Genomic DNA, 21,608 nt, shown 5'->3' with positions numbered 1-21,608 from the left:
TTTATTAATGAGAGAAGTTTTAAAAGTTGAGAGGAAAGTACAGATAGTTCCCGTATACTCCTTGTCCCCACACAGGCATGTCCCCAGTGGAATGATACTTTTGATTTTATGAGGAATAATCAGGAGAATTTGGTGATTGGCCAAGGGGGTGGTGGTGAAGGAAAAAGAAGGGAAAATGATACCCAGTTCCCTGGTTTGGGCAACTGGTGTTGGCATCATTAATACAGAGACTCCAAGAGGGGGAATGGACTCAGGGGAAGACCATACATTAAGTTTGGGACACGTTTGGTTGGTAGCACTGATGGGATGTCCGGAGAATGGTCTCCATCTCCGTGCCTCAGATCCAGCCACACAGGCGCCCTCTCCGCTCCACCGGTGTGCTAGCCTTTCTGGCTGGGGCCCTTTGCATCCGCTGTTCCCTCCCCAGTGAGCCCTCCCTGCCCAATGAACAGACTTCGGGTTCAGTGTCAGTCCACAGGGTGGCCTTCCCCACATGCCCCTTCCTTCTCTCTCACAGCACCGTACGGTTTTCCTTTCTGTGGATAGCAGTTTGTGTTCCTTGTATGTTTCTGTGGCGATGACCTGGTTAATGTCAGTTCTTCCTCTCTAGCCTGTAAGCTCCACCAGGGCAGGGATCATATCTGTCTCGTTCCCTCTTGTGTCCACGGAGTCTGGAACAGTGTTGGGAGCAGTGCTGTCCCATGAGTGCTTGGCGAACGCTCGCTGATGGGACTGGACTTAGGAGGCAGGTCTGGGCTGGCAGCGTGGACTGGGCACCGGCAGCGGCCAGGTGGTGCAGATGGTGATTGCACTGAGGAGTGATGGGTGCCAGAGAGAGAAAGTAGGACTGAGGTGGGGGTGGTGGACTGGGACGGGGTCCCGTGAACAGGCTGTGATGGAGTGGAGAAGGGGTCACCGGATTTATGGGCATAAATCTGGGGAGGGCGATGGTAAAGCTGGGCCACACTGGGGTGATGGTGGCGGCCACTATGGAGTGATTCGTGTGCCAGCTCTGGGTGTACTCAGCTCAGCCACTCTTTCCACAACACTGTGAGGAGCAATACCATCCCATGTATGGCTAAGGAAACTGAGGACCAGAGAGGTCACACCTGAGGTCGCCTAGCCTGAAGCATGAAGCCGAGATGGGTATCCAGGGCTGGCAGCCCGAGGCAGGGCGATGGCTCCAGCCTTTGGGTGTCAAGAAGCCAGGCTGGAGGAGCTGGACTGAGGCTGGGCTAGGGAGCTCAGTGTCAGCCGAGCAACTGAGATTCCTGGAAGCCAGCATTGAGCCAGGAACCCAGAGGCCAGACCCAGTGCCAAACTGGAAGGGGCCACCCACCTCACAAGTCAAGCCTGGAGGTCAAGCGCTGGGCCAGGATTCAAACAGCCTCTCCTTTTCCTCCAAGGACTTTCCAGTTCATAGAGCACGTTCCTGTCCTTTCTCAGACTCGATCCCCTTAGCTCTCTGGGACAGGAAGCAAGAGGCGTCCTCACCCCATTTTATGGTGGAGCAAACTGGAAGCGCTAGCCTGGGACCACACAGCTCACAGATAACGGAACGAGGGTCCCAGCCCAGGCCTCTGGTTTTGTGTTCCGTGCTCTTTCTGTAAAGTCCTAGCTGTGAAAGGGCCAGCCTGAGATGGAGGCAAACCCCAGTTCACACCTCCCCATGCCACCACCGCCCCTGCCCCTGCCCCTCATTCAGGAAGTGGTTTCTGAGGGCATGAGGGCACATGTGGAGCCGGCTTACGTAGTGCCTGTGATGAGTCATCTCGGAGTGAGAGCCGCAGGTTGACTTGGGGTCAGCAGACCTGGTTCCACATTTAGTTAACTGTGTGACATTGGACAAGTCACTTCCAGCAGCCCCGGCCACCCCAACTGCAATAGCAGGTGGGGCTCAGGGACCTGGAAGACAGTGCTGGTGTGAACAAGAGCGCCGGTGTCACACCTGCCACCCTTCCTCGGCCTGTTCTGAGCCCTGGATTGGATCAGGGAGAGGATTTGATTAGACCCTAAACAGCAGCTCCATTTGGAGGGCCTGGTTCATTTCCTGTGTGCTTCTAGCAGGCGAGACATGGACAGAATTAACCCTGGCCCAGCCAAGCCAAAGAAGTGATGGATGGGGGAGGGAGACTCCCTGCAGGAGAGAGGCAGCAGCCCCGCCCCTGCCCCGAGGGCTCTGGGCTAGCAGCCTGGTCTCTCTGCCTGGATTCTTGTCACCCAATCAGTTAAAACAGCTGCCTAACTGGGTGTCCCCAGCTGCCTGCACTTCTTCCATCCCAGCACTCACTACACTCGATAAGACAAATTGTCCAATCTTCTGCTTTTTCTGCTTAACTGACAGCAAGGATTGTGTCTGACTTGTCTTCTGCTGTCCCCCAGGGCCTCGCTCAGTGCCCGGAGAATGAATGTACATGTGTCCCCACCCGCCCCCACCTCCTGTCCTGCTCATACCCGCCCAGAGCACGTTTCATGTCGGACGGCTCTGCGTGTGTCCTTTCTTCGCTCACAGGACAGTCTCACACCTGGCATCTATTCCGTGACATGCTTTCATTCTTTCCTAATTCTCTCACCTCTTTCCCCGGATTTCTGGGGTTTCCTGTATTTGCTCCAGAGGCCCCCCCCTCCCTAGGCACCCCCACCCCAGCTCTCCCAAGAGCATCGCCCTGCCCAAACCTGCCCGGGTGGCCCATCCAGGAGCACAGGACAGTCCGATGAGCTCTGGCCCTTGTTTGCCAGTATCTGCCTGTGTGGGAGGGGTCCGGGTTTGGCCATGCTCAGCCTTCCCCCTCCTTCCGGACCCCTGGGGGTCCCAAACACTTGTGTGTAAGCGTCTAAGGAAGCAGGGGGCGGGGCGGGGGACCTGTCTGCTGGGAGACTTGACTGAATCACTCTCCTATTTCTTAGGTAATTTTCTTAGCCTCTGGGAGCTCAGTCTCCCCATCTTTAAAATAAGACTAGACTGGTAATAGCCACCATTTCATTCAGTGCTCCTCCTGGGCCAGGCCCTGTGGGGACTCACTCTTGTGAGTCTGGTGTGATGTCATGGTTCTGTGTCTCCGAGAGGTCGGGAGGCTCAGCTAGAGGTGCACAGCTGCAAAGTGCCGCTGCAGAGATGAAAACCAAAGTCTGACTCTGGCACCTGAGCTCCAAACTGCTGGGCACCATGACGCCCTTCAGTCCTTCGTGGTTTCTCAGCTGCCCCGGGCAGGGGACCTCTGGGGACAGCGGCACTTCCCCTCCAGGCTTTGTTTGGTTTGGCTCCAGTTTAAGGCAACATTGGCAGAGGCGGGCTGACTTGCATTTCTGGTTTTGGGTCGGTTGCTGCACTTTCCCGAGGGTGGGCGGGCTCAGGCAGGCAGTCCCCGCTGGGACAGACCAGGCCCCACCTCCTCCGTCCCCCAGGAAAAGGGAAATTCGGCCAGCTCCCCTCTCGGGGCCACTGTGCCAGGCACAAGGGCACCGGTTGCTGCTTCCTTCCATCGTCCTTCCAGGTGGGGGTGAGCACATGTGGATCATCAGGGAGCTGGCTTCCCGCAGTTTGTTTTCCTTGATGGAGAATGCTCCCCGGTGGGTGGGATGATGGGCGGGGCCTGGGCTGCTCCGGCCACTGAGATCTGAAGTAGACTTGGGAAGAAGGAGCTAGTGGCCTGAGGCTCTGACCCCCGCCTGGCCCTGGTTGGTGCCTTTGGGCAAGTCCCTAGGTCACCTTCCAGGTTGGGCTGTCAAGTCTTCCTGTCAGTTCATCCGAGGGTCTCCCTGTCGGTCTGGGCACAGCCTGTTGGAGTGCAGTTCAGCCCTTAGTTTCCAGATGACATTTATGGAGTGGGGGACTTGGCAACACTGTCACTGACTTTGATTTGGGGTGTCTGACTGAATTTGCTTCTAGGGATCCCTAGGGAAGATGTACCCCTATTTGAGGTCTGTGATCTTAACATTTCCCTTTAGATCTGTTTTTAAAGTCACCATGACTATCGCCACCATAATCCCTTCAAGAGCTTTATACTTTCTGTAGTGTGTTCTCCTCGTTGTTACTTGGGCATGTTGGCTGTCCCATTGAATAGGTGGGCCCCTTGAGGCCCAGAGGATTTAGTGACTGATTCTGTCTGGTTCCACAGTATGTGTCTAGGTTGGGCCTGACCTTCTTTGGACCTCAGCTTCCCTACCTGTGCAATGGGGATTTGGGACGGCTGATATTTCAGGGTCCGAGACTGTGAGATCCGAGGGCCCCTGGGTAGTGTCATCACCCAGACTCAGGCAGGATTTCCAGGGCAGGGAGACCATGTGGTGAGTGGACATGTGTCTTGGCCGTGCCTGGGGACCAGAACCTCCAGATCGTCCTCACGGGGGGGGGGGGGGAGGCGGGGGTGTGTGCAAGAAAACCTGTTAGAAGGTGACGGAAGACAATTGGACTTTGGGTGATGGGAATGCAGCATAATCAAATGTCAAAATAACCTAGAGATGTTTTCTCTGAACGTATGTACCCTGATTTATCAATGTCACCCCATTAAAATTAATTAAAAAAAAGATACTTAAACAGTGAGAGTGAGTTCTTATTTGAATATCTCACTAGGCTTTTTAAAAAAAGTTTGGTTCAGGTAGAAGACCCCTGTGGCTAGGTCCAGGATTTTCCCACTTAGTGATTGCTTGGGGGGGGGCATAGTTTGGTTTTGGCCCATGAATGCAGAGAGGCTGGCTTTTCCTTTATTCACAGAGGGACCATGACACATGCCTTAGAGGGCCGTTGGGAGGATTGTAGAAGAGAGGTTTAGCCTGACCAGGCAGTGGCACAGTGGATAGAGTATCAGACTGGGATGCAGAGGACTCATGTTTGAAACCCCAAGGTTGTCGGCTTGAGTGTGGGCTCATCTGGCTTGAGCAAGAGCTCATCAGGCTTGAGCGTGGGCTCACCAGCTTGAGTGTGAGCTCACCAGCTTGAGCGCGGGGTCGCTGGCTTGAGTGTGGGATCATAGATATGACCCCATGGTCACTGGCTTGAAGCCCAAGGTAGCTGGCTTGAGTCCAAGGTTGCTGGCTTGAGCAAGGGGTCACTTGGTCTGTTGGAACCCCCTTGGTCAAGGCACATATGAGAATCAATGGACAACTAAAATGCCTCAATGAAGAATTGATGCTTCTCATCTCTCTCCCTTCCTGTCTGTCCCTCTCTCTGTCTCTGTCTTTCTCACTAAAAAAAAAAAAAAAAAAAAAAAAAAAAAAAAAAAGAGAGAGAGAGAGAGAGAGTTTTAATCTGGCATGGCTCCTGGCACACAATAGGAGCCAGATAATGGTGGTTTCCTCTCCTCCCCTCAGGAACCATCCATGTTTTTGATGGGGCAGAAGGATCAAGCAAGGAGTTAAGACTGGGACCCCTGATTCAGCTAAGCCAAGGGGCTTTCAGATTTCCCTGTGGTGCTTTGGCTTTCAGATTGTGGGTGCAGGATGTGAGGTGGTTTTGTTTCAGCCTCTGTGTGCACAGCACCTGGCATCTCATAGCCTCCTCTTCTGCACCTCTTTTGTTGTCTCTTTATTTCTCAGATGTTTGAATCAGAGGCGGATGAGAAGAGAGAGATGCCCTTGGAGGAAGGGAAGGGGCCAGGTGCCGAGGACCCCGTACCCAGCAAGGACGCCTCTGCTGGCCAGGAGCCCCCTGCAGGACAAGACCTCCCATCCAACAGGGAGTCCTCTTCTTTCCAGGAACCACCTACTGGCCCAGAGTCCCTGTCCAGCAAAGACTCACCTTCCTGCGAGGAGCTCCCTCCAGACCAGGAGCCCTCACCCAGCAAGGATTCCCCACCATGCCAGCAACCCCCTGCAGGCTCGGCCCTCCCTCCCTGCCAGGACCTTCCTGCTGATGAAGAACCCCCTTCCAGCCAGGACCCTCTGCTCAGCAAAGACCTCCCTGCCGTCCAGGACCCCCCTGCTGAGGACCTTCTGCCATGTCAAGACCTGCCCCCCAACCAAGCCTCCCTGCCAGCTGAGGCCCTTGCTGAGGAGACCACGCGCTCTGAGGACCCACCAGCAGCCACCGGGGACCTGCCTGTGACCTCCAGGCTAACCTTCGTGATTCCCGAGGTCCGGCTGGATAGTGCGGACAGCCAGAAGGCAGAGGCAGAGAGAGGCAGCTCTGGTGAAGAGGGCGCAGGAGAGGCTGAGGAGGGGGACGAGGGGGAGGAAGATGAGGATGAGGACACGAGTGATGACAACTACGGAGAGCGCAGTGAGGTCAAGCGCAGCAGCATGATCGAGACGGGCCAGGGCGCCGAGGGCGGCCTCTCGCTGCGCGTGCAGAACTCGCTGCGGCGCCGGACACACAGCGAGGGCAGCCTGCTGCAGGAGACCCGCGGGCCCTGCTTCTCCTCCGACACCACCTTGCACTGCTCGGACGGAGAGGGCACTACCTCCCCCTGGGCCATGCCTTCGCCCCGCACCCTCAAGAAGGAGCTGGGCCGCAATGGGGGCTCCATGCACCACCTTTCCCTCTTTTTCACGGGTCACAGGAAGGTAAGAAGGCCAGGGGCGAAGGAGGAGGGGGTACATGAGATGGTGGGGTGGGCTTGGTCCAGGAGCTGCAGGGAATGAGCAGTCACTTTGTCCCACCCCCTACCAGGACCTTCCTGCTGAGCTTTCCAATGAGTTCTTCCAGGGAGCCTTATACCCATTTCACAGAAAACCACACTGAGACCCAGAGAGACCAGAAGGCAGAACCTAGACTTAAACGCAGGACGTTATGACTCCAGATACTGTGTTCTTACAGCTCTGTTGTACTGGGGATCCCGCCGAAAGTAGAGCAGACGCAGCCTATCCCGGTACATAGTGTATTTGAATCTTAAAGACCCGAGATAATAGCTAGAGAAATGGTTACAATTTAGACTGGTCGCCTAGCCAGATTAGAAATCCAATAGCCAACAATGACCACACATACTTACTCTGTGCTGACATTATCCTAAGCAGTTAACATTAACACATTAATTCTCACAACTGCTCTATGAAGTAGATACCATATTGTTCCCTACAGAAAAGGAAACTGAGGCACTGAGAGGTTATCTCACTTGTACCCGGTGTCTAAATGTCAGAAGCAGAATTAGAATCTAGCTGCAGGGCTGCAGCTCTTAACCACAACGCTGGGTGCCTCCTGCAAATATCTGTAAGTGGAGGAACAAGTGTTCATTGATTTCCTGCTGTGTGCCAGGCTCGGTGCCCTGTGCTGCAGCGGGGCCCCAGATATATGTGAGGCTGACCTCGCCTGGGAGGAATGAGCTATCTGGGAAATGATGGCACCATGTCCTTGAAACCATTAGCCACCTTGAGTCCGGTTCTGTCTCTTTCTACGTGTGGCCTTGGGCGAGTCACCAGCTCCTCCGTGCCTTCGTGTCCTTCTCTGAAAAGCAGAGATTAGTGCACTCACATTCCAGGGTGGTTGAGGATGAACCAGAAGGGTATAGTGCAGGCGCTAAGCAAACGCTATTGGGGTGCTAACAGCCAGAGTAGTGCAAGTTGTTGTTATGACAACTGTGAGGTGAGGCGGGTGGGGGTCAGTGACCCTCAGAGACCTGGGAGTTTAGGGAGGAGAGCTCCCGGGGTCTAGGGACCTCAGGGAAGGCTTCTGGAGAAGTCTTCCAGTCTCTTGTCTCAGCTACCTTAAGCTTAGCCTTGAAGGCTGCCTGGGTTTGGAATAAACAGAGAGCCTGAGGCAGGCATTCTGTGAAAGAGGACATGGCCTGGATAAAAGTGTCTGTAGAAGCCAGTTTGGTTAGAGCAGGGATTCCGGAATTGCAGGGATGACAGACACCTGGGATCCTGCGGCCATTCCTGCCTCCAAACCCATGGCCGGCAGACATGACTGATGGGTTCTAGCACGTGTCCTCAGCGTTGGGACACAGCCTCAGAGCCACTAGCGGTAAAGCTGACTTGGCACTGGGAGGACACCTGTGGAAAGGTGGTCGGGCTGAAAAAGCAGGCTGGGCCCCTCAAGAACAGAACCCTAAACCGTGGGTCCAGGAACTGGACCGAAAGCTCAAAGGAATTGGGACTGGATGTCAGTTTCCTCACCTGTAAATACATGCAGTTCTGAAACTCTGATGCGCTTCTAAATCACCAGGAGGTTATTAATATATAGGTTTTAAGTCCCCAACTCCAGACTTCTGGAATCAGAATGGGGGGGGAGTACTCAGACCCTGCATTTTAAACAAGCCCCCCAGGGGTTGTGATGTTCCTCACAGTTTAAGTGTCTCCGGCCATTTCTTGATGCAACTGGTACAGTACAGGAGAGTCCAGACCTCTGTCCTACTGAGGTGAGGCCTCAGGCTGACTCAGGCTGGACACTCTCCTCTGGAGGGTGGCTGAGGTGCAAGGGCCTACCACCTGCCTTGGGCCTCCCAATCCTGACCCTTCCACATTCTCTCCCCTCCCCCCTTATTCCAATACAAATACTTATAATACAGATACATTCACATACATTCATGCATACACGGCTAGTTCCCCAAATATGTTTAACTCAGCTTCTATTTTGGGGCAGAGACTTCTGCCTGGGAGTCCAGCAGGCTTGGACCGATTTTCTCCTTTCTCAGCTTCCCCCTTTGGGTGTCCAGGGTTCCCACTGACATCCTCTCCTCCCCCACCCTGTTGTGACCTGCTGCTTCCCTTCTTGGGCGGATTGGCTGAGCCGGCAGGCCTCACAGGCTACCCTAGCCCCGTGGTGACTTCCACTTACTAGGCCTCCAGTCCTTCATCATCATTCATCTCCTGTCCCTGCAGCCAGCGGGCTTTAGTAAGAGACCTGCCCTTGCTAAGGGGAAGTGAAGGTCTAGGCTAGACATGTACCCTGGTCTCACTCCATCCCTCACTGGCAGGGGCCCTTGGGCAAGTCCCTGCCCCTCTCTGAGCCTCAGTTTCCTTGTTGGTGAAGTGGGTATGGTAATAACACCCCCTTTGTAGGGTTGCTGAGAAGATTCAATAGCCCAGCTCAGGTACAGTGTTAAGGGCAGGGCCTGGCATTCAGCACCTGGTGGCTGTTCCATAAATGGGAATCACGTTGACCATGGGAAGGGGGAGGAGAGAGCGGCAGCAAGAGGAGGAATAGTCACCCCAGCACTCGCCAGGTGCCCGCAGCTCCTGTCCTAGCTTTCACAGCGCCGCGCCCATCTTACAGTGGGGCCTGCGGCCGAGGGAGAAATGGTTTGTCATAGGCCGCATAGCGAGTCCAGCTGGGCAGTGGCCTCACCCCTGGCCAGTCCTCTGGCTCCACCCAGGCCCTGCGCACCTCACGCTGGTGAAGGGCAGAGACGGGGATGGCAGCTGTTCCCCTGTGACTTCCATCTTCCTGGCTTAGGCCTGGCCTTCCTGGGAGGGTCCGTGGATGCCGACAGGCCGCTGTTTGCAGGCAGTTCTAGGCAAGAGGTGAGGAAGAGAGGGGGAAGCCTCCTGGCTGTGGCACCGGACAGTCCGGGGTCACACCTCAGCTTTGCTTTCCCCTGCCTGGTCCTGAGACCTCGGTCATATGACATCTTTCTCTGAGCTTTAGTTTTCTCTTATAACATGTGAAGACTTGAATCTGCGTGGAGTTGACCGGGAATTCAGGAAGGTTGCTGTACGTAGAAAGCTCGGTGCCCATGGCTCTGATCCTGTGGCGACACGAGACCTAGGATGGCCAGAAAGAGCTGGTGCGGCCTCCGGCCGGTCACTGTGCAACTGTGTGGCTAAGCTGAGGCTGCCTGGAGCACCAGCTGCCTGTCACCAGGCCACAGCTCCTACATTGACCATACCCCACCTGTCATCCTGCCCTCTTGGGCCCCGAGTGATTTCTGCTGTGAGTGCGAGTGTCCACACCAGCTGGACCTGAGAGGTGGTCTGCTTGGCTACCGCCAGCTTACAGGTGGGCCTCATGAAAGTCAGAGAGAAGAGCCCCACCGGCCAGTCACGCCCGGGTCTGCGCCTTGTGCTGCGTTGAGCTGTCTCACAGCGCCCTCTGCTGCCAGACCCTGGCCCTGCCAGCTGTTCCCGGGAGGCCATGCAGGGCGGATCTGTAGGCCTGTGCCTGACCTTTTCCTGGGGGCCAGGGAAGCCCCGAGAGGGTCTGTGTCTGGGCCCAGGGTGCTGCCACCGAGCCCACCCCAGTCTGGTTCAGCCCAGAGTCTCAGGTCACCCTTTGACAGTGAGGAGACAGAGGCTGGGGCCCTCCCTGGCCATGCCTCCTTGTCCCCTCCTGCAGGGGACTGGCTTGTGCAGCGGCTGTCAGTGCAGGAGGACAGCCCTGCCTCACTGAACTCCCCCCCCCCCCCAGGCCGGGAGTCAGAAGACAAGGGCCCCTAAGAGGCTTTCCAGCCTCCTATTGAAGAAAAGCCCAAAGAAAAAAATTATTACCTATGTCTAAACAAACAAGTTCCGGGCTGCGCACATGGCCCAAGCCGTCGGTCAGGACCAGTTGGGGGAACCAGGTGAGGCTGCTCACAGGGGAGCCCTCAGCATGGTGCTCTGGGCCTGGGCCTGAAATTCTGTGGCTGGCCAGCTCCGGGAGCCCCTGCAAGTAGCTGAACTGCTCTGGGCCTCAGTTTCTTCACCTGTAAACTGGGAGAAATAACAGCAAATAGTTCTTATCGTTGCTGTGAAGATTAAATTAGGTAAAGTTTAGCTTCGGTGCCTGCGACATTGAGTGCTCAACAAGTGACAGCAATAAGTACAGTGGTTCAGATATAGTTACTGAGCACGTCCACAGACAGGCACCGCGCTGAGCACCGCACGTGTGTTAACTTAATCAGTCCTCATAACAGCCCTGCAAGGCGGGTCTAATTACCATCCTCGTCTTACAAATAAAGAAACCAAGGCACAGAGAAGGGATGACACTTGGCTAAGGTCTGTTAGCTAATAAATGACTGAGCTGGGACTCCAATCCAGGCCGCTTAGAATCTGCACTCTTAACCAGGACTATGATTATAGTTCTAATTACAATAAAAATTATAATTACTATTCCAAGAGGCAGTGAGCTCTCAGTCCCTGGCAGTGGCTGGGTGGGGTGGGCAGGCCCCAGGGGTCCCTGCCTGGAGGGAAGGGAGGTGGTTTGGGGCTGGCCTTCAGGAGCACTCAGCAGGAGGGTCCCCTGGCTTGGGGACAGTGGGGGGCAGAGGAGGAGGGAGAGTCCCTCTGTGTGCCGGGCCCTGGGCTGGCCTTGCCGCAGCTCCAGGAGAAAGCAGCAAGGAGCCACTCTGGGCTGCAAATCAGATCCTAACTTTCCATCTTAGCTCCTTCTCTTTCTGGCCCGCAGGCCACCTGTTGGCATCTAGGCTTCCCTGGGTGCTTTGGGGGCTGACTCCCAGGGCCAGTGCTGCCCGGCCCCTCTGAGGGGCAGTTGACGTGGGCTGGTCCCTGCCGAAGATGACCCCCTCCCCGCAGTGGAAGGAAGAGCCCATTTCCCATCAGTGCAGAGACTGGCGTGGTGGGCGGGTGGGAGTGGTCCCCAGGCCCATTGTGTGGTGCTGATAAAGTGCGGAAGCTGAGGTTAGAATGGGAGGAAGTGCGGGCCCAAGGCCCTTTCCCACGGGTGGGGGCTTCGGGCACTGCCCAGGCCAGCGGGACCACAGCCTGAATGTTCAGTAGGTGACAGCAGTAACACGCACTGGGCAAGGAACACCGATAGCCCTGCTCAGTGAGGGTGCCCTGTGTGCCAGGCTTGGGCCTCAGGGGCCCAGACTTTTCCTAATGTATATTCTAATGGGGGGGGGGTATGGTCATTGTCATATCTTATGTTAGAACTAAAGAAGCCGAAGCTGAGAGGCTGGGAAACGTCTCCGAAGTCAGTGGAAGTAGGGTCGATACCCAGGTCTGGCTGCAAACTGAGCCCTGGAATCTCACATTACAGCCGGGTGTGTGCCTGTGTGTGCACGTACACACACGTGTTTACAACCTTGGTGGGGCAGCATTCTCAGGAAGGAGGCGCATTTCCCCTGAGTCTTTCACTGAAAACATTCAAACTGTGCTCTGTCCTTGCATCTGAGTAGCAGCATCCTCTGGCGGAGAGACACATGGCTCGACTTCAGTTAGACCTAGATTCCAGCTTTCAGTTAAATGCAGAGTATCCTTGGCCAAGTGACGTAAATTCTCTGAGCCTCTGTTTACTTTATGGACTTACTCTGAAGATTAATGAGATAGTATCTGAATAATACACATTCCAGGGTCTAGCCTATAGTACAAGTTTTATAAATGATGCCACCCTTCATCCATCCATCCATCAGTTCATCTATCCATCGATAGATGGGTGTTTCACTGAAGCTAGCAGCTCCTCCTGCTGGATATCTCGGGATTACTTTTCTTTCCAGAATTAACAGTATCTTAAGGCTTAGCCCATCTTCATACAACAAACATCAGGAGGGTTAACTCTTTCGTGGACCAGTGGTTGCAAACTACTGGCTTACCCCATCTTTACTTTACAAATGAGGAAACGACACCCCGGGTGGGGTTCATGAGGCTTCAGAGCTGAAAGCCATACCTGGTGGCCTTCTGTCTTCTCTTGGGACATAGTGTTCAAGCCTGTCCCTCCTTGCTCTGTAGCTCCTCTGCAATCTCAGAGCATTTCCTGGGCTTCTGCTCTGGGTGGCACAGCTGGGGCCCTGAATTCCTCCTGGGGAAGGACCGGCAAGCACAGGCAGGGCGAGGGAGACAGAGGGAGGCCCCAGGAGAGAGGGTGGGAGTCCGGCATGGTCTGGAGGAGTGTTGGACTGGGGGGGAGGTGGAGACTGAGGGGAAGAGGAGAGGGCATTCCAGGAGGGGGCACCGTGCAGACAAGAAGGGGGGGAGTGGGTGGAGCCTGTGAGCCTGGGGATAGAGCTGCAGGCCCTGAATCAAGCAGCAAGAGCCTCAAGATGCACCACTCCCAGTCTGATTCTTTTTCCTCTCTCTTGATTCATTCATTCATTCGACACATGTTTATTGGATCCTCATGTGTACTAGGCCCAGTGAAGGTGACCCAGACAGAGGTGAAGGCCGACAGAGGCCTTGCTCGGAGGAGACATATTTGGAACAAGCCATTTTGGGTATAGTGGGGACCTTAACGTAGGTAAAGGGACACAAACTGGATGTAGAGATCAGGGAGGGTCTCGCAGATGAGGAGGCACTTAAGCAGCTTTCCCGAGGTCTCGGTCTTTCCCGGGGCTGGGTCTTAGGAGGAGAGGAAGGTGGGAGCGCCACAAGGCATCCCCCGTGGAAGGAGTAGCACGTGCAAAGGCCTGAAATAAGGGGTCACGGCAGGTGTAGACATTCTGTTTGGCCGGAGAGCAGGTCGGGGAGGTTGCTGGAATAGGAGTCAGACTGGAGAAATAACTGAAGGAGTTGTACTGATGTTAAAAAGGAACTTTCTGCTCAGATCCCAAGATGGTAGACCCTGTATTCCATGTTATGCAGTTTGGATATTAACCCGAGGGCACTGGGGAGCCATGTGAAGTTTTAAGTCAAGAGAGGTGCTTTCGGGCCTGGGTAATAATTCACTTTACACAGCGCCAGACCCTAGGTGCACTAGGGGGAGACCCCTTTGGGTAGAGGCGCTTCCAAGCCAGTTGCCTCCGTTGGACAGGCTGTTTCCAGGAGCGGGGTCTCCCTCCCTCACCTGTCTGTGAGGGGTAGGAGCTTTAGGGGAAACGGGAGGGGAATGTTTCTCAGGAGCCACTGGATCTCTAAGTCTCCACTCAGGCAGCAGTCCCTGGATGCCCAGGTTCCAACATATTTGTCTTTTCTCTGCAGATGAGTGGGCCTGACACGGTGGGGGACGATGACGAAGGCTCCCGGAAGAGAAAGAGCAAAAACCTGTATGTTGGAAAGCTCCCTGGCCCTCCCCTAGCGATCAGGGTGGCTCCTGGCACCCCTCTTCCTCCTGCAGGGGTACCGGCGGGGAGAAGGGGCTACCCCAGGCAGACACCAGCGAACAGCAGGATCTTGGGACTTAGCAGCGGCCCCAGGGTGGGGTCCCCAGGGTTCTCAGTATCTGGCACTGCCCTCAGCATCTACATAGCATGAGGCAAGGTGCTGATTCTGTGCCTGGAAGCCAGAGGAAAGCAAGCAGAGACAGCCAGCCAGGTTGCCACGGCTCTGGCCCAGCCTCTGAGACGAGTAGTGTCTGAGTGACCTCGACAAATTCCTTGCTCCCTTTGAGAAAGGGCTGAACAGGCAGTTCATAAGGTTTCTCTTTTTCCTCTTGGCTCTTGATTGCTGACAGTCTCGGACATTGCCAGGAGAGGGTGCTGCTGGACCAGATAGCATATCCCATGTTCCTCAAGCCTTTTTGGTCATGCTCAGTGTCCATTACACTTTCATTTTGGGGTTTGGTAGAAGTGTCAATTAACAGGGTGTGTAGTGACTCTCCTTGGGTCGCCTTGTGCTCCCAGGCCTGGGCCCCTGGCCACTGCAGAGAGGAACAGGGAAGGAGGCAGAGAGACTCATGGTGGCACCTAGAGGGGGTCCTTCTCTCCTCTAAGTTCTGGGGTGCTCACCATTCCCTGCTCCCTGCAGCAGGGAACAATCACACTTTCTAGGGACGATAAAACTTACAAACAAAAGTAGTCCTTTGCACCAACCCCACGGTCCAGGCCAGAGCTGCTGTGGGCGGGCTCCCGGGGTGGAGCAGTGGAGGGCTTTGACCGGGGTGCTGCAGCTGCCCTGGGCCACCAACTCTAGCCTCCTTTCAGGGTGGGCATTACCTTTTGAATGCCCAAGGTCACATTCTTAAGAGTTTATTTGAGGACTCTTACAATCTGGGATAATAATATAAATCATATTTGTGCTAGATACTGTTCTATGCGTATTACATATATTATCTAGCTTAATTTTTGCCATTATTTTTATTTCACTTTTTTTTTTCTTACTTACTCTACAAATAAAATGAGGCAGAAAAAAGTTACTTGTCTAAGGTCACATAAGAAGTAAGTGGTAGAGTTAGGATCTGAAACCTGGCATGCTGGCTCTAAAAAAATACATGACATACACACACATATGCATATATACACACACATTCACACGCGCACACACATGCACATACATACATGTATTCTTCAGAGCACACTAAAGGAAGTCCGCAGCTGCCGTGCTAAGTCGCCTTTGAGCCCAGGGGCCATGCATGCCCTCTGTCATGGCTCTGACTGGACGCAAGTGCTCCTTTAGCTTCTTGTGAGTCCCTGTTCTGTCCTCTGACTTCTGCCATCTTTCTCAAGTTGTCTGTGTGCCAGTTGGGGACTTCCAAGGACCTCTCCAGTTGCGCCCTGCAGCTGTTGGTCTGCCCAGCTGTGCCTCTGGGAGGAAAGGCTTGGCTGGGCCAGCCCCAGAGAAACACTGGGCTCTGAGCCAGTCAGAAGCCCCTCAAGGCTGGACCTCAGAAACCCCCCACCCCCACCCCCACCGGGCTTCTGTGTGCTCACCTGGATGGTGGGCCTGCAGCAGGGACTCTCAGAGCACCGTGCCCAGGAAGCGGTGCTCTCTCTCCCAGCCACGCCAGGGCGTTCTGAGCACCCCAGGCCTCGCCCAGAGGGTTGCCAGTCCCTAGACTCCTTGGCCGTATCTCACTGACTTGGAACCTAGAGTAGGGTCTCCATCCCTGGGCAGCTGCCCCAGACCCTCAGGAGGCACGTGGGCCTCAGCTCCTAAGCCTGAGCAGTCCTGCCCCGGGCACTGTGCTAAAGCTTTACGGGCACTTCCCCCTTGCCTTGAAGCAGCCCAGCAGAAGGTAAGTACCTTTATCGGGCCTGCTGAACAGATAAGAACAGTGGACATTCAGAGAGGTGAGGTAACTTGACAAAGGGCACACAGTTGGTTGCTGCTGGAGCTGGGATTTGAACCCTGGGCTGTGTGGCTTCAGATTCTCACTTTTAACCTCCACTGGGCACCACTTCCCTCAATTACACAGGGTGTCCCATAGGTCATAGTGCCGTTTGAAGGTTGAATAACTTCAGAGAATAAATGTTACAGACTTACAAAACACATTTCTAAGTTGAATTATTGACATTTCTTTTACACTTATTTAGTTCTGTGATTCAGATCACACATGTTAAACTTTTGGTTTCAGTCAGCATTTTTCATCTTTAATTAGAAAGACGGAGACCAAAAATTAAAACAAAAAAATGTATTCTTCAAAAATCACAAAACTAAATGTCTTAAAAATGAAATAACTAGATTTTCAAAACATGTTTTTGAAAGTTTTGTAGGACTTGTACTTCTGAAGTTATTTCAGCTTAAAGTTGTCCCAAGCCATTTGGTGCCTCCTGCCTGTCCCCTCGAGGGTATATATCCAAAGCCAGGGAGTGAGGCTGAGAGGCCAGCTGGCGGGGCTGGACCAGGAGGTGCCCAGAGTAGGGGGCTCGAGACGAGGGGGGGCGGGCGCAGGCGAACAGGAGCACAGGACATTTAACCCCTTTCCTGCCAGCAGCTTTGCTCAGTGCTGAAATCTGCAGCCTGGGGGGCATGGCAAGGCCAAAAATAGTTCTTGGCTAAAAATAGCCAGTCCTGCCTTGGTGTGCGAGCCTCCCCTCCTTTCCTTCTTCCCTTCCAGCAATTTGCTGACTTGTTTTCTCCTCCTTAGCCCCCCCAGCGCTGCCATGGTAATGGGGGAGGCCAGTCACAAATAACTGGGTCTGGCTTCCTGCCTGGGCGGGCCCCAGAGGCCGCTGCTTACAGACACATGCCCCTTTCACGGGCTCCCTCTCCCGGTTGGCCGGCAGGGATTTTTTTCCTGTTCCCTGTCCTGATCCCTCCCATTTCCTGGCTCCTCCTGTCTGAGTCCCAGCCCAGCCTGTGCCTGGGAGTCCAGTTGTAAGGCTGGAATCTCAGCGAGCGCACTCGGCTGCATCCTGCCCCACTGCTGCCTGCCTGCTCCTCAGGACAGTGTGGGGAGCAGGAACTGGGAGTGCTCCCTGCAGACCTTCCTGGGGCCCGAGGTGGGGGGCCCGACGGAGATGCTCCGAGGCATGTACCTCACGCGCAACGGGAACCTGCAGAGGCGGCACACGATGAAGGAGTAGGTGGCCCTCGCCCCGGCCCGCAGCCTCCGCACCTTGAATTTGCAGGGGCCGAGTGTGCCAGGCTGACCACCTCCCTTCTCTGCTTCTGCCCTCAGAGCCAAGGACATGAAGAACAAGTTGGGCATCTTCAGGCGAAGGAACGAGTCCCCCGGGGCCCAGCCAGCGGGCAAGGCAGACAAAGTGATGAAGTCATTCAAGTAGGTCCTCCCTGGCACCCCAGGACCCCTCCTGCTCTCCTTGATCCCCCGGGGTGGGGGAGCAGGCCCGGTGGAGGGGTTAAGTGGGAAGGGGAGTTGCTGGCTTGATCCAGCTCTGGGTTGGATGGAGGCTCTGACAGAGGGAGCCTGGTACCTGCAAGCAGCAGCCCTCAGGGGGCAGAGCTGCGCTGGGAAGGAAGGCCAGGCAGGGTGGGGTGGGGACTAGAAGTAATGCTGGCCCCAAGAAAGGAGATGGGCCCTCCTGGGCTCCCCAGCCAGGATCAGCCACTGCCTGGGCCAAGGGCAGCTAACAGAGGCGGCCTAGACCCAGACACCCCGCTTTTCGGGGCCTCACGGTGCCCTTACCGTACTCCTTCCCTCTCCCCCAGGCCCACCTCGGAGGAAGCCCTCAAGTGGGGCGAGTCCTTGGAGAAGCTGCTGCTTCACAAATGTAAGTGGGGGCCAGTGGCATGTCCCCTCCCTGGGCTCTCTCTCTCCCTCCCTCTCATCCTCCTCTCCTAGACCAGAGGCTGTGATCAATCCCAGAGAAGTAACCTTTCCCTCTTTCCTGGGCCCAGCCAGGTGGCCCTGTTGGGAGAGGCTGAGCCTGGCAGAGGCCCTTAGCCTGGACTTGCAGCCAGCTTCTGCCAGCCGCTCCCTGTCCATGGGAGCTGGCACTGCCTGCTAGAGGCCTTTGGGACCTGTGTGCTCAGACCCATTTTCCCAGAATAACAATAAACATTTCCATGTACCGAGGGCTTGCACTGGGCCAAATGTGCCTGTCACCTCATGGGCAGGATCCCCTCTGATCCTCTCAGGGCTCCAGGAGACTGGCTCATGATGAGGAAACTGAGGCCCAAATGGGGGAGAGACCTGGCTAAGGCCCACAGAGCGGCAATGGCAGGGGTGGGACCACATCCCAGGGCAGCTGGCTCCCGGGAGCTTCTGACTAAACACATCCAGGCTCTGTGTCCTAACTGCCCAGGAGGGTAGTCTGGGGGCCCGAGGGCAGGAGGGGCTGGTTCTGCCTCTCACCCACGATCTGGGCTTCTCCTCACAGATGGGTTAGCAGTGTTCCAGGCCTTCCTCCGCACTGAGTTTAGTGAGGAGAACCTGGAATTCTGGCTGGCGTGTGAGGACTTTAAGAAGGTCAAGTCCCAGTCCAAGATGGCAGCCAAGGCCAAGAAGATCTTTGCCGAGTACATTGCAATCCAGTCCTGCAAGGAGGTAGGTCCTCGGGCTGGGCCTTCAGCCCCGTCCCCATGCCCCATGGCCTCTTAGTGATTGGTGGCACCTGGCCACCTCAAGGAGGAGATCAGGAAGGGAAGAGGGCAGTGAGTCTTAGGGACTGTGTGCCCCGGGTGAAGAGGAAGGGAGCTGGGGCCCCGGAAGGAACTGAATGCCACTGATAACATGCAAGGCCTCTGTCGAGTTGCTAAGCCCTTTGTGAATGAGCTCTTGTATTTAACCCTCATGACAACCTGTAAAATAGGTTTTAATATCATCTTTATTTTTAAAATGAGAGACAGTCTTGGTTGGAGAGCCTAATTGTCGTAGCTGACATCTATTGAGTGCTTACTGTGTGTAAGCTCTGTGAACAGAGTCACAGGGGTGAACTATTATTTAATCCCTATCTATTTAATACAGATGAGCTTGTTTAATTTGTACAACTCTTTGAAGAATGTACTATTATTCGTAATCTATAGCTAAGATAACCGAGGCTCAGGGCACTTAAGTGATTTGCCATACACCTAGGTGTGGCACTGCTGGGATTCGAACCTGGGCGGCCTGACCCTAGAGGTGGTGTTTTCAGGCCCTACAGTAAGTGGCCGAGCTAGGGCTTGAATCTGCTGACCCGATGGCCTCCACTCTGAACCTCAAGATGTGGAGCAGAGGGCCTTGGAGGTTGAGAGGCTGGAGGGGTCCCTGGCCCCGGTTCCGAGGGTCAGCCCCATGTGGGCAGCCCTGACCGTGTCACCTCTGCCCCTGAAGGTAAACCTGGACTCGTACACACGGGAGCACACCAAGGACAACCTGCAGAGCGTCACGCGGGGCTGCTTCGACCTGGCGCAGAAGCGCATCTTCGGGCTCATGGAAAAGGACTCGTACCCACGCTTCCTCCGCTCTGACCTCTACCTGGACCTCATTAATCAGAAGAAGATGAGCCCTCCACTTTAGGGGCCACCAGGGTAGAGTTCAGTGTTCACACGAGGAGGGCTGGGCCCCCTCCCTCATACCCTTCTCCCCTGTGACGGAGGGGGCAACCAAGTCCCCAGAGGCTGCGTCTCCGGACAGACAGATGGACATTTGGATGAGAGGCTTGGACCAAGAGAGGCCCAGGCCAATGGAGGAGAGACGGACTGGCCCCGTTGGGTCCCCACTGCCTCGGTACAAGGGGGCCCAAGGGCCCCGCAGGTCAGGGGCCCTGGCTGAGGGGTCGCTCCCGGCCGCGGAGACCTCGCATTGACCAAGTTCCTTAAAGAACTGGCTGAAGGGGCAGGGGCGTGGCCCGGGCTCCGGGCAGCGCGGACCCCGGCCTTGAGTTTTATTTATTTAAACAGTAGTGGGACGCTTGGCACGTCTTCCTGTACGAGGAAACGTTTGCCTCATCAGTTTTCCTAATTTACAAGTGCAATATTTTAACCAACGCCTTGTGAGAAGCCGCCTTGCAGAAAAGGTGGACGTCATTTCCAGTGTCAGGGGAGTGGCCGGTCCCGGGCACCAGGGGTGGGCAGCAGGGCCTTCTGGACTGATGAGGCCTGGAGGGGCAGGTGACACGGCCTGACCTCGCGCAGAAACCCAGCGTCCTCCAGGAAGGAGGTCCCTTAGGGGCGCCGGGAAAGCATGCCACCCTCAGATCACACAGCAGCCCGGTCTGGAGCTAATAAAAGGCCTGTGTTATTTCTTGTTTTTGACCCTTTCTGTGTGTTTCCGGTGTAGAGGCTCTCCCGGGTGACTGGGGCTGAGAGGGGTGGGTAGTTGGGCTGTTGGTCCAGCGTCTCCTCCTCTCCAAGCATCAGCTGCCTCCCGTCCTGGAGCCACAGACACGATACGCCTGTGAGAGCTGCTCGGTGACAGCCTCTGTCCCCGTGCCCGGCACTCTGCCCTGCTGGGTCCTCGTACCGTCTCCTCTTTGCCGCCAGCCTGGGAGGTAGGGCTAGCCCCATGTTACAGATGAGGAGAGTGAAACACAGGCAGGTAAGGTGACTTGTCCAAGGTCGCACAGTGGGCAAGTGGCAGAGACAGGGTTCAGTCTAAGTCCATCTGGCTGTGTTCTTTGGGTCTCTTGTCCTCTACCAGCTACAGGATGGAGTCAGACCTTGGCCACCAACGGGCTGTGTGACCCCTAGTAAGTTTCCTCACCTCTCTGCCCTGCCACACCCTGAGATTCTGGTGGAGCTCTCAGCTGTCACAGGGCTGGTTGGTGGTGGTGGACAGGGCCGGAATCTTTGGCAGGCGAGCAGGCTCACAGGCTCACGGAGGCCCTTAGGACAGAAGAACTAGGGAGGTGACAGGGAAGAGGAGGGTTCACAGCCCCCCCTGTGGCCCTGGGCAAGGCTTCCCCCTCTGTGCCTAACAAGAGATGCAGATCTGGGAAGAGCCTGGTCCCAAGCCACAGGGCAGGGGAGGCCCTGGCCCCCGCTCCTGGAGGGGTAGAAGAGAGCCTGGGGCCCAGGCCACGCTGATGCCAAAGCTTCCCTCGCTGCCACACAAAACCTGCGGGGTTCGGGGCAGGGCCAGGGCGTGGCCTGGGCTGGGGACTGGCTCGGGGCTGGCTTAAAACTAGACAGGATTGGTTGGTGCAGGAGGGCTGGACTCCCCTTGGATCTTGTTTGCTGCCTGGTGTCCTGAGTTCAGGTCTGCCCACTGGGGCCTTGGAGATGGAAAGGCCACAGGGCTGTATAGCCACCCTCCTCCCTGCTTTCCCTCCCTGGTCGCACTGGACGAGGCCACCCCCTTGTGCCCCCACAAGGAGAAATGGTCGTGCCTGGAGGCCTAACCCGGGGCCAGCACTCAGTAGGAGCTCTGTACGTGTATGGCCTTTTCCCTAGCACCAGGATGGGAGCTCCTCCAGGAAGGGGGCTGTTCTTCCAGGCTCCGGACCTGGCCCATGAGCCCTGCGTGGCTGTGTGACAGTGAAGGGCTCCCCTGGCCGAGAGCCCGCCAGTGGCTCAGGGGGCAGAAAGGACAGGGACAGAGAGGTGCTCCTACTTGGGAACAAGGACATCTTCTGCTTGGAGGAGACACTCAGCCCACAAAGAGACTCCCCTTTCTTTATTCCGGGGATTTAGCCCCCCCTCCATGCGCTCCACCTTCCCACCCCAAATTACCATGGAAACCAGAGTCCAGGAGAACAAAGTCAGGCAGATGGAATTCCCATTTCAGAAGGCCCCACGGCCTCGTTTCCATTACTCACACCCAG

The 21,608-nt window shown here is 55.7% G+C and overlaps 1 protein-coding gene across 6 annotated transcripts in view; it reads left to right on the top strand.

The window, feature by feature from the left end:
• The window catches only part of RGS3 (regulator of G protein signaling 3), a 121,172-nt gene extending 101,079 nt beyond the window's left edge, over positions 1 to 20,093 (top strand). For 5 of the 6 annotated variants that reach the window (XM_066367364.1, XM_066367365.1, XM_066367367.1 and 2 more), the window contains 6 exons: positions 5,536 to 6,501; positions 13,726 to 13,790; positions 17,084 to 17,185; positions 17,575 to 17,636; positions 18,246 to 18,412; positions 19,178 to 20,093. In XM_066367364.1, the coding sequence (XP_066223461.1) occupies positions 5,536 to 6,501; positions 13,726 to 13,790; positions 17,084 to 17,185; positions 17,575 to 17,636; positions 18,246 to 18,412; positions 19,178 to 19,363 (1,548 nt within the window). In that variant the 3' untranslated portion in view covers positions 19,364 to 20,093. Of the gene's footprint in view, positions 1 to 5,535; positions 6,502 to 13,725; positions 13,791 to 16,577; positions 16,985 to 17,083; positions 17,186 to 17,574; positions 17,637 to 18,245; positions 18,413 to 19,177 lie in introns of those variants that run through there. The other variant, XM_066367371.1, reaches the window with a different exon arrangement.
• The last annotated feature ends 1,515 nt before the right edge of the window (positions 20,094 to 21,608 follow it).

This window comes from Saccopteryx leptura, chromosome 2, assembly GCF_036850995.1.
Source record: "Saccopteryx leptura isolate mSacLep1 chromosome 2, mSacLep1_pri_phased_curated, whole genome shotgun sequence".
Classification (NCBI taxonomy): domain Eukaryota; kingdom Metazoa; phylum Chordata; class Mammalia; order Chiroptera; family Emballonuridae; genus Saccopteryx; species Saccopteryx leptura.
Note: the sequence above shows the minus strand (reverse complement) of the source record. Positions and strands in the feature narration are given on the sequence as shown.